Source organism: Saccoglossus kowalevskii, chromosome 5, assembly GCF_978046115.1.
Source record: "Saccoglossus kowalevskii chromosome 5, keSacKowa6.1, whole genome shotgun sequence".
Lineage (NCBI taxonomy): Eukaryota > Metazoa > Hemichordata > Enteropneusta > Harrimaniidae > Saccoglossus > Saccoglossus kowalevskii.
This window is the reverse complement of record NC_140645.1, coordinates 18,691,338-18,708,681: the sequence shown is the minus strand read 5'-3', so window position 1 is coordinate 18,708,681 and position 17,344 is coordinate 18,691,338. Positions and strand designations below refer to the sequence as shown.

The following is a 17,344-nucleotide window of genomic DNA, read 5'->3' as shown; positions in this document are numbered from 1 at the left end:
ATTCAACACCACCTTTCTTGGACAGAGAACTCTATGAATAGTGATCTAACGTGTGTACATAGAGGCACGTATATTAATTAACATCTCTACCGAATAACTGCGCTCCACAGTAAATTCGGAAAGAATCAGAATCCGGGAGAATTCTCATATAGTTCACACAACTTACAACCTGAAATCAGAATTTAAGAATCAGAATCCGGGAGAATTCTCATATAGTTCACACAACTTACAACCTGAAATCAGAATTTAACCGTATACCACCTATAGCTCAAAATACCAAACTGAAACAAAAATAAAATGTATTGGGTAGTGGTATATATTTGCGTAATTGAACACTTGGAGGCGCTATACAATCGATTGTACGATTTATTTCAATTGCTCCACTGTTGCACACTGATTTCTAGAGTATTGATGCTTTTCAACGAAGATAGTAAACGTGGTCAATGTTTTGTTTAAGTATTTCTATTGAATTGTAGCGGCTTTGTAAGAACTGTGATTTCATTAATTGATTCAGGCATTACATCGCCAGACTCTTGCGACAAAAACGCAACAATAATTCATAACGTTACAATCGTTATAATTCAGAGCAACTCATTGGGTTTTATTTTACATCTCTGAACTCAGAGACTCGTGTTTTGCATTTTTTGCCTTTTTGAATTCAACGTTTAAACAATGTGACTGCAACTTGTGTAATTGGTGTTTGATAGTTTTGAAAACGTTACATTTTTGGTCTATCACATCACGTGACATTTTAAAGTCAGTGTTCAACATAACATTCCCGATCTTTTGCAGATTAACGTGTTTTTTTTTCACGAAACATATCGTATTTTTGTCTAAAATTCTTCTTAAGGCACGTATTAATTTTTAACGTGTCACATTTACGCTTTATTACTTATTTTTTAGGAAAATTCAAGCCGAATTCTTGATCGTACTATCATTATTATGAGTTCATACCATTAGGACATCAGGGTAAAACAGAAACTTCTTCAAAACCGAGAGAGCAAAGCTGACTACTACTTTTAAGTTGAACCGTCTACAAAATAATAGTTTATGGTCAGTTCAACTCGGGACAAGTCAATATTAGTAACAGGGACTGCCAAATTACCGTTTCTTAAAATACAACACTGCTGCTGTCTGCCTGGATTTGAAAGTTGACCCCCACAAAGGCCTTCTTTTGAACTGTGAAACTGAAAGTCTTAAAAAATATTACACTGACAATAAATCAAATCTGAAAAGTGTCCCCTATCCCATAAAGGTGAGTGTAATTCCTTGCTAATATTTTTTTTTGCTTTTGTTCTCTGAAATCATTATCATTGTAAGGGCAACCGACTGAAACATGTCTCTTCTCCTGCTGGCTGAAACGCAAGCAGGCAGAACACACAGGTTTTTCTAAAGCCCCCATCTACTGGGTGATCATCAGTGTGGCTACATTTACGTGTTTAAAATGCAAAACAGTACCTGACCAACACGATGGGATTTCTTGTTTTAGCCTTCCACTGTACTGCATTGGACTGTGAAGGTTGCCTGACAAATCTGATATAATTAGTACAGAACAATCATCCCAATCTTATAGACCTTGCTACTGGCATTGCAGAATGATTGAGAGACAATTACGCACTTTCTCTCCCATGGGCACAACTGTTGCACCAGTAACAATATTTTGTAAATTTCGAACGCAGTCTATGTGCACTGTTGCCACATCACTGAATTCAGGGCCTAAAACTCTTCCTCATTCACCTGATACCAGCTGTGGTTTATCAAAGAGTCATGGCTTTTGGGGCTCTAATGAACTCATGCGAGCTTGGGATATGTTTATATAATTTCACAATGATGATGAAATAATGTAAACACAATGAAAATAATGAAACAATAATGGTATAATAATTACACAATAACGTAATAATAATGTAAACACAATGAAAATAATGAAATAATAATGGTATAATAATTTCACAATAACGTAATAATAATGTAAACACAATGAAATAATGAAATAATAATGGTATAATAATTTCACAATAACGTAATAATAATGTAAACACAATGAAAATAATGAAATAATAATGGTATAGTAATTACACAATAATGATATAATAATGTAAACACAATGAAATAATGAAACAATAGTGGTATAATAATTACACAATAACGTAATAATAATGTAAACACAATGAAAATAATGAAACAATAGTGGTATAATAATTTCACAATAACGTAATAATAATGTAAACACAATGAAATAATGAAACAATAATGGTATAATAATTACACAAAAACGTAATAATAATGTAAACACAATGAAATAATGAAACAATAATGGTATAATAATTTCACAACAACGTAATAATAATGTAAATACAATGAAAATAATGAAATAATAATGGTATAATAATTTCACAATAACGTAATAATAATGTAAATACAATGAAAATAATGAAACAATAATGGTATAATAATTTCACAATAACGTAATAATAATGTAAATAAAATGAAAATAATGAAATAATAATGGTATAATAATTACACAATAACGTAATAATAATGTAAATACAATGAAAATAATGAAACAATAATGGTATAATAATTTCACAATAACGTAATAATAATGTAAATACAATGAAAATAATGAAACAATAATGGTATAATAATTACACAATAACGTAATAATAATGTAAATACAATGAAAATAATGAAACAATAATGGTATAATAATTTCACAAAAACGTAATAATAATGTAAATACAATGAAAATAATTAAACAATAATGGTATAATAATCTCACAATAACGTAATAATAATGTAAACACAATGAAAATAATGAAATAATAATGGTATAGTAATTACACAATAATGATATAATAATGTAAACACAATGAAATAATGAAACAATAGTGGTATAATAATTACACAATAACGTAATAATAATGTAAACACAATGAAAATAATAAAACAATAGTGGTATAATAATTTCACAATAACGTAATAATAATGTAAACACAATGAAAATAATGAAATAATAATGGTATAATAATTACACAATAACGTAATAATAATGTAAACACAATGAAAATAATGAAATAATAATGGTATAGTAATTACACAATAATGATATAATAATGTAAACACAATGAAATAATGAAACAATAGTGGTATAATAATTTCACAATAACGTAATAATAATGTAAATACAATGAAAATAATGAAACAATAATGGTATAATAATTTCACAATAACGTAATAATAATGTAAATACAATGAAAATAATGAAACAATAATGGTATAATAATCTCACAATAACGTAATAATAATGTAAACACAATGAAAATAATGAAATAACAATGGTATAATAATTTCACAATAACGTAATAATAATGTAAACACAATGAAAATAATGAAATAATAATGGTATAGTGATTACACAATAATGATATAATAATGTAAACACAATGAAATAATGAAACAATAGTGGTATAATAATTACACAATAACGTAATAATAATGTAAACACAATGAAAATAATGAAACAATAGTGGGTATAATAATTTCACAATAACGTAATAATAATGTAAACACAATGAAAATAATGAAATAATAATGGTATAATAATTACACAATAACGTAATAATAATGTAAACACAATGAAAATGATGAAATAACAATGGTATAATAATTTCACAATAACGTAATAATAATGTAAACACAATGAAATAATAAAACAATAATGGTATAATAATTACACAATAACGTAATAATAATGTAAACACAATGAAATAATGAAACAATAATGGTATAATAATTACACAAGAACGTAATAATAATGTAAACACAATGAAATAATGAAACAATAATGGTATAATAATTACACAATAACGTAATAAGAATGTAAATACAATGAAAATAATGAATCAATAATGGTATAATAATTACACAATAACGTAATAATAATGTAAACACAATGAAACAATGAAACAATAATGGTATAATAATTACACAATAACGTAATAATAATGTAAACACAATGGAATAATGAAACAATAATGGTATAATAATTACACAATAACGTAATAATAATGTAAATACAATGAAAATAATGAAACAATAATGGTATAATAATTTCACAATAACGTAATAATAATGTAAACACAATGAAAATAATGAAATAACAATGGTATAATAATTTCACAATAACGTAATAATAATGTAAACACAATGAAAATAATGAAATAATAATGGTATAGTAATTACACAGTAATGATATAATAATGTAAACACAATGAAATAATGAAACAATAGTGGTATAATAATTTCACAATAACGTAATAATAATGTAAACACAATGAAAATAATGAAATAATAATGGTATAATAATTTCACAATAACGTAATAATAATGTAAACACAATGAAATAATGAAACAATAATGGTATAATAATTTCACAATAACGTAATAATAATGTAAATAAAATGAAAATAATGAAATAATAATGGTATAATAATTACACAATAACGTAATAATAATGTAAATACAATGAAAATAATGAAACAATAATGGTATAATAATTTCACAAAAACGTAATAATAATGTAAATACAATGAAAATAATTAAACAATAATGGTATAATAATCTCACAATAACGTAATAATAATGTAAACACAATGAAATAATGAAACAATAATGGTATAATAATTACACAAGAACGTAATAATAATGTAAACACAATGAAATAATGAAACAATAATGGTATAATAATTACACAATAACGTAATAAGAATGTAAATACAATGAAAATAATGAATCAATAATGGTATAATAATTACACAATAACGTAATAATAATGTAAACACAATGAAACAATGAAACAATAATGGTATAATAATTACACAATAACGTAATAATAATGTAAACACAATGGAATAATGAAACAATAATGGTATAATAATTACACAATAACGTAATAATAATGTAAATACAATGAAAATAATGAAACAATAATGGTATAAATAATGGTATAATAATTTCACAATAACGTAATAATAATGTAAACACAATGAAAATAATGAAATAACAATGGTATAATAATTTCACAATAACGTAATAATAATGTAAACACAATGAAAATAATGAAATAATAATGGTATAGTAATTACACAGTAATGATATAATAATGTAAACACAATGAAATAATGAAACAATAGTGGTATAATAATTTCACAATAACGTAATAATAATGTAAACACAATGAAAATAATGAAATAATAATGGTATAATAATTACACAATAACGTAATAATAATGTAAACACAATGAAAATAATGAAATAACAATGGTATAATAATTACACAATAACGTAATAATAATGTCAACACAATGAAAATAATGAAACAATAATGGTATAATAATTACACAATAACGTAATAATAATGTAAACACAATGAAATAATGAAACAATAATGGTATAATAATTACACAATAACGTAATAATTATGTAAACACAATGAAATAATGAAACAATAATGGTATAATAATTACACAATAACGTAATAAGAATGTAAATACAATGAAAATAATGAATCAATAATGGTATAATAATTACACAATAACGTAATAATAATGTAAACACAATGGAATAATGAAACAATAATGGTATAATAATTAAACAATAACGTAATAATAATGTAAACACAATGAAAATAATGAAACAATAGTGGTGTAATAATTACACAATAACGTAATAATAATGTAAACACAATGAAAATAATGAAATAATAATGGTATAATAATTACACAATAACGTAATAATAATGTAAACACAATGAAAATAATGAAATAACAATGGTATAATAATTACACAATAACGTAATAATAATGTAAACACAATGAAAATAATGAAACAATAATGGTATAATAATTTCACAATAACGTAATAATAATGTAAACACAATGAAATAATGAAACAATAATGGTATAATAATTACACAATAACGTAATAATAATGTAAACACAATGAAATAATGAAACAATAATGGTATAATAATTACACAAGAACGTAATAATAATGTAAACACAATGAAATAATGAAACAATAATGGTATAATAATTACACAATAACGTAATAAGAATGTAAATACAATGAAAATAATGAATCAATAATGGTAAAATAATTACACAATAACGTAATAATAATGTAAACACAATGAAATAATGAAACAATAATGGTATAATAATTACACAATAACGTAATAATAATGTAAACACGATGGAATAATGAAACAATAATGGTATAATAATTAAACAATAACGTAATAATAATGTAAACACAATGAAAATAATGAAACAATAGTGGTGTAATAATTACACAATAACGTAATAATAATTTAAACACAATGAAATAATGAAACAATAATGGTATAATAATTAAACAATAACGTATTAATAATATAAACACAATGAAATAATGAAACAATAATGGTATAATAATTAAACAATAACGTAATAATAATGTAAACACAATGAAATAATGAAACAATAATGGTATAATAATTACACAATAACGTAATAATAATGTAAACACAATGAAATAATGAAACAATAATGGTATAATAATTACACAATAACGTAATAATAATAAACACAATGAAAATAATGAAACAATAATGGTATAATATTTTAACAATAACGTAATAATAATGTAAACACTATGAAATAATGAAACAATAATGGTATAATAATTACACAATAACGTAATAAAAATGTAAATACAATGAAAATAATGAATCAATAATGGTATAATAATTACACAATAACGTAATAATAATGTAAACACAATGAAATAATGAAACAATAATGGTATAATAATTACACAATAACGTAATAATAATGTAAACACAATGGAATAATGAAACAATAATGGTATAATAATTAAACAATAACGTAATAATAATGTAAACACAATGAAAATAATGAAATAATAGTGGTGTAATAATTACACAATAACGTAATAATAATGTAAACACAATGAAATAATGAAACAATAATGGTATAATAATTAAACAATAACGTATTAATAATATAAACACAATGAAATAATGAAACAATAATGGTATAATAATTAAACAATAACGTAATAATAATGTAAACACAATGAAATAATGAAACAATAATGGTATAATAATTACACAATAACGTAATAATAATGTAAACACAATGAAATAATGAAACAATAATGGTATAATAATTACACAATAACGTAATAATAATAAACACAATGAAAATAATGAAACAATAACGGTATAATATTTTAACAATAACGTAATAATAATGTAAACACAATGAAATAATGAAACAATAGTGGTATAATAATTTCATAATTAATTAAATGAAATAATTATGAAGAAATAATTAGAAAATATTTAATTTTGGCACTAATCTCACCCCATATAATGAACATCAGCGCTGGTTCAATGCATATTGCATTGGTTGCAGGCTTTAAAGGAGAAATTGATCAACCAGGCCAAGGACAAAAGTTGGTTTACAAATGCCACTCTTTCAAAAAGACTTACATGTTTGGGATACTGCTCATCAGAAACTTATATGACTCTATGGTCTCATTGTATGCATATAACTTGACAGGAATGATGGGAAGCCTGAATCTTGAGTTATTCCGTAATAGTAAGTTATTCGCTTTAATGTAACACATATTTGCAATAGGAAATCTTACAATGATAGAGGTAAAATCACGCAAAATATCACACCCACATTTCTGTCTAAGAATGCGCAGCAAACGCAGATTTGTCAGACATTGTACAATCCTTGGTCGAGTCTTATACAAATATATAAAACCAGGATATATTGAGCACCAGTCAGTAGACCCAAGTTCAAATCTTAGGCTGAACACTGAAATGGGTCGTCTGCTTAGCCTGGGTGAGTGTGCCACAGACTCAATGGGAAGGCCTATTCTATTGGCAGAGATTTACTCACTAACGAATGCGACTTTGGGGGAACCTTGGTTAAGATCGGCAGGTGCTTGTGTTCGACCGAGCCTGGTTGACGCCAGGATAGCGCATTAAAATTGCCATTTGATAGAGAGATGGCCACACAGCCCTGTCATGTAGTCCCAAACATGAATATAACTTCTGTGGTAAATGCATTATGTGTCAGCACTGAAATGATACATGCTTTCTGAATACTGAAAACTTAATTTATTTCAGGTACAGACTTTGCAGATATGGTCAAGACGGAGCACGAACGTTGGCGTAAATTAGTCGTGGACTGGTTCAAATCTGGTCACCCTTTTGTGGTAGTACATTATGAGGATTTGTTGCAGAATCCGATATCGTCCGTGAAAAAGATGATGAATTATCTAAACATTACACTAACCCCAGAACGACTTGAATGCCTGCGAAATGACATCGAAGGACTGTTCCATTCAGAGAAATTTCATTTTGATTCCTTCACTCAAGAATTGCACGAGATTGTTGACGAGGATGTCCGAGTAGTGAATGCGTTATTGACGAGTAGAAATATAACGCCTGTACCTAAGCCAGCGTATAACACTGAGCTGTAGCTGAATGCAAGAGAGATTAAACCGATAAAACACATTTGACAAACACACGTTTCGTCCAATTGATGACGGACTTTATCATTTAATTGTGTAGGGAATTGGTGTTCCTATTTGGTAGTTACAAGAAAATTTATCTCAGGGAACCAAGTTCTCATGCATAATTTCAATTCCAAAACTTGAAATATTGTGTAATGTCAGCATTTCAACAAAATTTCAGGAAAGGTTGATGTTTCGAGAAATTCAACGTTTGGGGGTAATTATTCACCTACAAATATGTGTTACATAGAGAGGTCTTAAATCTATTGCCAAAATATCCTCGCACGCCTTGTATAACCTATAGTGCACCGAAGTTTACCTAAGAAATGTATACATGGATCGAGAACAGATTTTCTTACAAGAATGGAACAAGCAAATGAGTATCATCGATGGAATTAATTAACTTAATAATTAAACATTTGAACATTTTTGATGAGATTCACTAAACATTCGTTTGGAAGCAAAGCGGGGCGTATTGTGCGGTAACCATCTGGGGATATAATCGCCTGATAATTTTCTATTTACATTATAAACATCTACATCCACGCCGCAAGACAAATATTGCTTATTGAGTCGATGCATTTATATCGTGAAAGCTGATAATAAACAACATTGGGTTGTCACCCCAGCAAACAAAATGCGGCACCATATATGGATGCATGAGTGACCTGACATGTTAATTCACGTCTTTGATTGGATAACTAGTTGACCCCGTGTCATAATTTTATGTCTACGGCATTATCACTCACAATTGCGTATTTTTGAATTAATAATCGTATATAAATAATTTTAACGATGAACTACATAGTCTTGCAATATCCATTTTACGACAAATAAGTCACTGTAACTGTGCCGTGCGCATGAAGTCAGTTTCTCGCTCAACCTACAGATTATATATTTCGAATGTACCCCGTGTGCATTCCGAGAGGCCTACAATTATTGTTTATTTTTAAAACTAAAATTAAGAAACAACTTTAAATATGAAATAATATGAAAAGTGGTGGCTAAGTTGAAATAATACGCGATTGTTTTCGAAGTCACTTCGACTCCAACTATCGCGTTCTAATTAGAAACACAAACAAAGAAAATACTGTATGCAAGTATATGGGTTGGGATAATATACAAATGACAAGTTAACTGTTACTTTTTAGTACAAGCAACTGAGTTTGTTTCCGGATTGCCCAGCATACACGACAACGCATGCTGTAGGTTATACAATGTACACACTGCGTTATCGAATCATATGGAAATTGACTAACGGCAATTATACTACAAACGTCAGCATCGATAGGAAAATGCTAAGAGTATAGCAAATCAGTCTGTCTGCACGAATCTCATATTAACCCAGTATAATTCATTCCAAACAACCCATGGCGATGGGTGCATTATCGCCATTTTTTCGTTTTCATGCCATTTCCACAGCTTAAGACCATTTATTTCAAATGCTGTTTTCAATGCTCGGTAAACCAGTAAAGTATCCAGTATATTTTCAGACATATGTAGTTTTTCAAGATGAAGCTCGAACGCCACAAGTTTGATATCCCAGAGAACACCACTTTTAAGTAACTGGTGAAATATGTGATACTCTCCGCCCTCTATGTCAAATTTCAGCACATCAATGTTGATCTATTTGATGAGAATAAATCAAACAATGAGAAGTTGTTAATTCAGATAATAGTTGTAATAATAAGAAATTATTACTAGCATATACATAGTTTTCAAAGACGAATCATTGGCAATCATGAAATTCCATCAGGCAATTGGTAGAATCAATTTTCATACACATACATATGAAATGAAGTAATAGTATCAATTGATACAGTTAAATATGTACTGTTGAAACGAACTAAAGATAATATAATATATATTCTTTAGATACAGTGATTTGACAGTTTATAATAATAACGTATTTATCGTGGATATCAGAAATAAGTTGAAATGACACTTACATTTTCATGATGTAGCATTTTTCGTATGTAAGACAAAGTTCTAGTTGTCAAAGGCACTTGGTTATCCCAACGAGGAAATAGTTTGTCTATGTTTTCATCATACCGTATTGCGCATGCGCCAGTCTAACCGCTGAGGAAATCGCCGTCGATTTCGTCTGAGAATATTGTATTCCGGGACTGTATCTTTCTTTGCACAAGGCTTATATAGATTAAAGTCTATCTCAAAGGTAAGAAACTGTAATTATGGTATTTATTATGAACTTTTGTGTCCTGACTTTAGTGACAAACTAGCGATCCCACTGTGTCACACTTTGCCAGAAAAACAGTCCTGCTATTAGTTCTAGAACTGGTTATGAAACGTGTAAATCGAAAGTTTATCTCGTCATTTAGGAGGCTTGGGAATAACGTTTGGCATATAAAATACTGGAATAATAAAAACGTAAAAGTTTAGAACACGCTGATCGTGATTCTGTTATGTACGATTGCTATTTCCGGTGTTCTATCAAGGGGTAATTCTTCTCCTCTGGGTTCTCCACACTTGCCAAGAGGGGAATCTCGTCTCGTCTCTCTATCGCGTCCCCTTGAGGTATGGGATCGGGAAAGTCACTTAAGCTTTACAGTCAAATAGGCACACACAACGAAATACGTTTCAACTCTCGTCCTGGGGAGAAGTCCCCAAGATTATCGCAAGGCTGACCCAAGACTCGCCCAAGACTGCGTCTCAGGACTCGTCTAGCCTCTCCAAGACTGCGTCTGTTCTGGTGTACTCGCCAAGACCAACTCAAACTCTCTTTATTCATTTTCAAAATTCTAACCAATTACAAAGCAGTAAAAAGACTCTAGGGCGTAACTTTCAATCATACAGCCAATCACACTAAGTACTGAATACGTCATGTCTTTTGATTAATCGTTCACTACATTAATAACTACGGATACCAACTGTCAGAAACAGCAGTCAGAATAGCGACGGTTATCTCGTAATTAGTTCCAAATCACTGAGCCAAGTTCCGTCCAAAACTTCAAATAGGCCTAAACGATGACAGACATTACACAGCAAATCGCTAATAATCAGCTAATTTAGTCGATTAACAGATACGCGAAAACAAATTCATGACAGTTCATTGGCAACTGTAGCAGATTGAAACTTGGTTTCGTGACGACATATTAGACTAGAATTATCGAGAAAACACAAGTCAAGTTCAGCCAACCGTGACTGCTTGAAAGCAATGATGAAATTGAAAAGTACTGTAATTCAATATCAATAAATCTATCATCACTTTTAAATTACCTTTGAAGTAAATATGATACCCGAGTGCATTACTACACTCGTGACCGGGACCTCCATGCTCCATGCAGTGTTGAAGTTTATCGGTAAATCGAACCTCTGTCAACAGAGACACATTTTCCCAATCAGCTATTTATTTCGGTACTGAAGTCAGGGTGGCAATTTCAATGTTTAGCTACCATAATTTATCTTCATTATGAGCAGGAAAATAAATTACGGACCTCGATTGAGATGGCTTTAACGGCGGCCATGTTTTTAAGGGATATGTGAAACAATATTAGGGAGGGGGTCAAATTCACGTAATCCTCAATTTTAATGATGTTGACTTAATAGTCATAATTTTTTTTCAAAACTCCGGATATTATTTTGTATATTATTTTAATACAACTACAATATGTTAATTAGTATGCAAATTAATATGCAAATTAGCAGCCAATCTGAGACAATGCAATCCAGTTCAAAAGAAATTTGATATACACTTAGGTTACATGATCACTACCTCTGCTGATTAGTTTTTTATGCACTTCTATCTGCTTTTATATTAAATGTATTTTTTTGTATTTTTCTCAATAGTTTTTGTATATTTCTTTTGATAGCTTGGCATCCATTTGGTTCAGCTCAAGTGAATTTTTCGGCATATCCCTGGTCAGATTTTAATGACATTGAAAACACAAGTACTCTGGCTTTTTGCACATTCTTAATAATTTATTTTTGCAGAATCCCGTAAATATTAATTTGACAACTTTGTAGAGTGGAAACAGACTGTTGAATTAGTTCATCCTAGACTTTGGTAGAACATGTTTAAAATAGTAAAAGTGGCTGGTATAAATTTATTAAGTAATATTTTTTCGTACTAAAAAGACTCAAATATCTTTTTTAATTAAATCTAACAGCCAATGGGAGCACATATGCTACAACCTCTGCTTACTTTGGACTAAATTTTCTTTTATTTTCAGGTGCAGAGCCAGATTTTTTTTCTCAGAAAGCAAAGCCACTGGAACTGCGTGTATTACAAAAACATACCGGTACTATTCACTGCGTGTCTTACAATTGTATAAAGTTTCGCAGGTCCTCTTTTTTTACTTTGAGAAGTTCTGTCAACCAAAGCATAAATATGTGTTTTTCTGTATATAAAATTTCACACGATTTGTTAATATTATTGTATGATAATAAAAACTTGATAATATTTTTCTTGATTATTGCACTTTATTTGTATCATTGTCGTATGAGAAGTAATCTTGTCCTTATTAGAGATATTGAAACTAATCCAGGGCCACAAACTAGTTTATTCAGACACAACACTGACTCTACATATTTGCAGATCTGATTTGTATACTTCCTTGTCATTTTATCTGTTGTACTGGTTTGGTCCTATCTGGTTTCCGTGCTGAGAATAATGCTGACCTGGATGGAGAGTGCTATAAACTTGAAAATGTCATAGAAATCACGTTTGCCAATTTATGTCTATGCAACTTTAGAATGACAACTAGCGTAGGTAGTGTCATTCATAACTTGTCTTAGGTAAAATTGGCTCCCCCATCAAGAAATTGCATGCCTAAGCAAAACATACTTCTAATATGTATGTGATCTTTGGAAATAGACACTTATTAAACATGCATTGTTATGCAAATGTAAAATGATTATGCACCTGCATGTACAGCAGTAGCCTAGAAATTCAGTTGGACAATTTGGAAAATCCATCATGAGCTTAAGAAAGTATGCATTATGTGAAGTATTATTCATTGTCACGGGTAGCAACACTTTATGCGATGATGAAATGTGTTGCATATTCATATTCAAACATACTAAACAAGTCAGAGATTGTGAATGTTAGTGGACAGTAACTTGAGTGTACAAAACCAGATTAGGTATTATACGGTACGATATGTACCTTGTAGTGATGTCCCAGTGTGTGCTTCATTCAAAGATGGCCTTGTGTTATGCAATATTTCAATGTTAAATTACAAATTTTATAAGTTTTATTAGTAATTCCTAATATTTAGTTTTTAAAGTTTCATTTGTCATGGGAATGTGCCTTTATATATAAATACCAAACTATGTGGAAATTGACTTCCTAAATATCAACAAAAAACTAAACATTCTGTCGTTTCATTTAAATTGTTATTACCAGTACAAAAAGACACCTTTAGCTTTAGTGTTATGTTGTAACATTACCATGAACAGTATCAACTCTTGCTGAAACACAAACATTCATCTATGCTATATTTTATCTTTAAGATAAAGTATACAGGAGACATGTTGTTCATATTAAAGCATTATATTATGTATTTTACTGTTACTTGTGTTAAGTCCCTTTATTAAATTGAATTTTTACACATTTCTCTGTCTAGTGATTAATTTAAATGTGAATGGTCTCCAGAAGAAACAATGACCTAGTTCCTTTTTTATGTGGTTGGTATGCCTTGCCAACTAGTACACATTGTTTTGGGGAATAATCTTCCAAATTGCTTGGAAAAGTCACAAATATTTGACAGTTCATTTTACAATTGTCTGTATGAAGGAAGCAAACACTCCAAGCCGATCACCTTAGCATAGTGGTGAATGATTTGGGCTTACATGTAGGATCGTAAGTTCCTGGGTTTGAATCCCACCATGTGGGAGATTTAGTAATAACCTGGGAGCGACCCATACCCTGGGTGAGTGTGCCACAGACCCAAAGGGAATGACGAGCTGAGATTCATCCACTCATGGATGCAACTATGGGGGAGCCTTTGATAAGGTCCACAGGTGATTGTGTCCAGCTGGACCTAGTTAACACTAGAATAGAGCATTAATTAATGCCGTTATGATGGTAAGATAGTCACACAGCCCTGTCAGGTAGTCCCAAACATGCATATATGATTTCTGTGGCATATGTACTGTATAGTACAACAAGCACCTGCAGCTTGGCACAGGATAAACAGAAAAATACCAGGAGAGACAACAGTGGCAAACAACAGCTGTCGCCTGGACTAAAACATTTAAAAAAATCTATTAAAAAAAGACATTGCACAGTAAGGAATAGCGTTTATAAAAATAAAATATTAGCAGAAAGCTTGTAGGTTGGTACAATATTAAAATTCTGCATCAAAATAACAACTTTGCCAGTGAGTAACAGGTCATTAGCTCTTTCATAAAAAATGGAAAAAACACACCCGAGAGCATCCATTTGTTTTAGTTATTTACATATGGAGAATGCCACACATTTTCATCTCAAAATCATGTGCAAGTCCACTCATTACCCATAGATGTACAACTTTACTGGTTGACTTTTCTTGAATAAGGATAGAATAAAATGACAGGCTTCATTAAAGCACATTCTAAGGGTAATGATTTTCACATTTCATCATTTGACAAAACAGGTTACTTTCCACATTGGTTTTGGTGGCTACAAAATTTTGAAGAGCTAACACAAGTGATACACCATTCATTCTAACTCTAGACGGGACACCATATGATCTTGTCGCATCTTCAAAAGATTCTAAAACAGTTGCAGTCCTGTTGTTGTCACTACAGGTCAAATATTCAACCATACGCGAAAAGCCATCTACACCACTGTTGAATACCAATTTCCACCTGCAATTACATTTCATTTAATACCATGAGCACAGCTATGTTACATAGAATATGTATTGGCGCTACGGAAAATATATCCCGCAGTGTCTAATCATGGTATATATACATGTGGATCTAACTAAATCTATATAGACGATATATCTCAAGTCTGGTTTTTTATCGAAGTCTGGCCTTAAAGCTCTCAATATATGCGACGGATATCTATATTCGTTCATATAGATTCCCCTTCCGAACTATTAGTATGCTCATATCCTAATGGCGACAAGAAAATGTTTTGGTAATAATGTTATTTTATTATTTTATTTTTATAATAACGGAAACGTTTTTAAATGTTTTAATGGGACCCGTGTCTCAATGTAATATCGTCTAGTTAGATTTATAGAGACAATGATATATACCCGATATCGATTAGTTTCTTGATATATTTTGGCAAATGTATATCGTCTAGCAGGAGAATGTTTTTTTGTTTCTACGTATTTGAGTATATCAAATATATCGTCAATGGAGACGGAATATACAATATATATATATTGGATATATACGATATAACATTTATCGCACCATAATCAAGTTTTATAGCATTGAAATCTATCACCCCAAAACTTAGACATATATTATCAGTTTCAATAATTACTAATCTTTAATTACAACTATTCTCTTATTGTAATCCTAGTGTCTGTATGCAAAATCATAATTCGTGATATACATTCTACATTCACACGTTATAATAATACTTATATTTATAAGGTGCGAGTGTAATGTGTACATCACGAATTACAATTTGCTTGCTGAAGGGAGGGAGTAAACAAGGATGATAAATGAAATAGTTGTTAAATAACGACTGGCGATTGTTGAAACTAAAGACACTAGTGTCTTTGTTGAAACTGATAATAGTCTAGTTTCGGGGGGTGTCGATAGATAAAGAAATAAATAAATAAAACGAGCGAACAAACAAATGTTTAGGTTTTGTTCTGTGAAATACTGAGAATAAATGAACACATGGGAAAAGCAATAATTCTAGAAATATAACAATAGGCCCTCACTCGGCAATGACAGGAGTTCGGTTAGTACAGCATATGTTATTGACTTACTTAATAAACTTGTGATTACCGTCAATGTGCCATAATGCGTTAGGACATAGTACATTGTACGGTCTTCTCCGTACTGTATACAACTGTCTTGCAGCAACACCCTCGGGATCAACACGGCGCTGACTTGATCTGACATTAAGAATTGGAATACGAATCCCACGCTAAGTAATGAGTCCCTGCATTCGTTTCATTCCTGTATTTGGCAACCTAACAATAATTTCTTCAATAATACTATATAATTTTTAATCACTTAATGCGGAATAGTACTCTCACAGAAAGTCCAAACTGTGACATTCTTCTTCATACAGTGCGTTTAGACACACCAAGTAATTTGGATATGGTAGGGATGTTGAAGACTTCCCTCAGCAGAAAATCTAGTTGCTCATGGCTGATAACAAACTTCGGCCTTCCAGGCTCGCCAGAAAATGATTGCATAGACTCGTATTTTAACCCAGTATTTTCAATATTAAAGCGGGGGAGTCGTCACCTGCGCATGCGTCAGATGGCCATAGCGTGTCACTGTGTACAAACACTGTGTACACTGCGTCTACCCATGAGCTTTTGCGTTTTTAGCGTGTGTTGTTATCGTCGCTTGGGACTCGATTCCCGGGCGTGCGCAGATGACGACCCTCCCGCTTTAGATATGTAATCTACAATCTCTTTGGCTTGACCCACTTTAACCAATACCAAATCAGGAAGTTCATGGTCAAGTTGTATAGTAACAAGTTCAGTCTGGAGGGCGTCTAAGTGATCATATGCACTTTCAAAATCACTTGCTTGAGAGCATGATGATATTAACTCACAAACTGCTTGTACCTCATCAATGACTGGCTGTGTAAAGTTGACAG

The 17,344-nt window shown here is 30.4% G+C and overlaps 1 protein-coding gene across 1 annotated transcript; it reads left to right on the top strand.

Annotated features, from left to right (window-relative positions):
- The first annotated feature begins 7,438 nt into the window (after positions 1-7,438).
- LOC146745847 (sialate:O-sulfotransferase 1-like) lies at positions 7,439-8,562 on the top strand. The gene is made up of 2 exons (XM_085498777.1): positions 7,439-7,667; positions 8,207-8,562. The coding sequence occupies exons 1-2, from the start codon at positions 7,439-7,441 to the stop codon at positions 8,560-8,562; spliced, it is 585 nt and encodes a 194-aa protein (XP_085354903.1).
- Positions 8,563-17,344: the final 8,782 nt, after the last annotated feature.

Coding starts and splice junctions, on each gene's coding strand:
- LOC146745847 (XM_085498777.1), top strand. CDS start 7,439: ATGAACATCAGCGCTGGTTCAATGCATATTGCATTGGTTGCAGGCTTT. Junction 7,668..8,206: donor TCTTGAGTTATTCCGTAATA/GTAAGTTATTCG, acceptor AATTTATTTCAG/GTACAGACTTTGCAGATATG.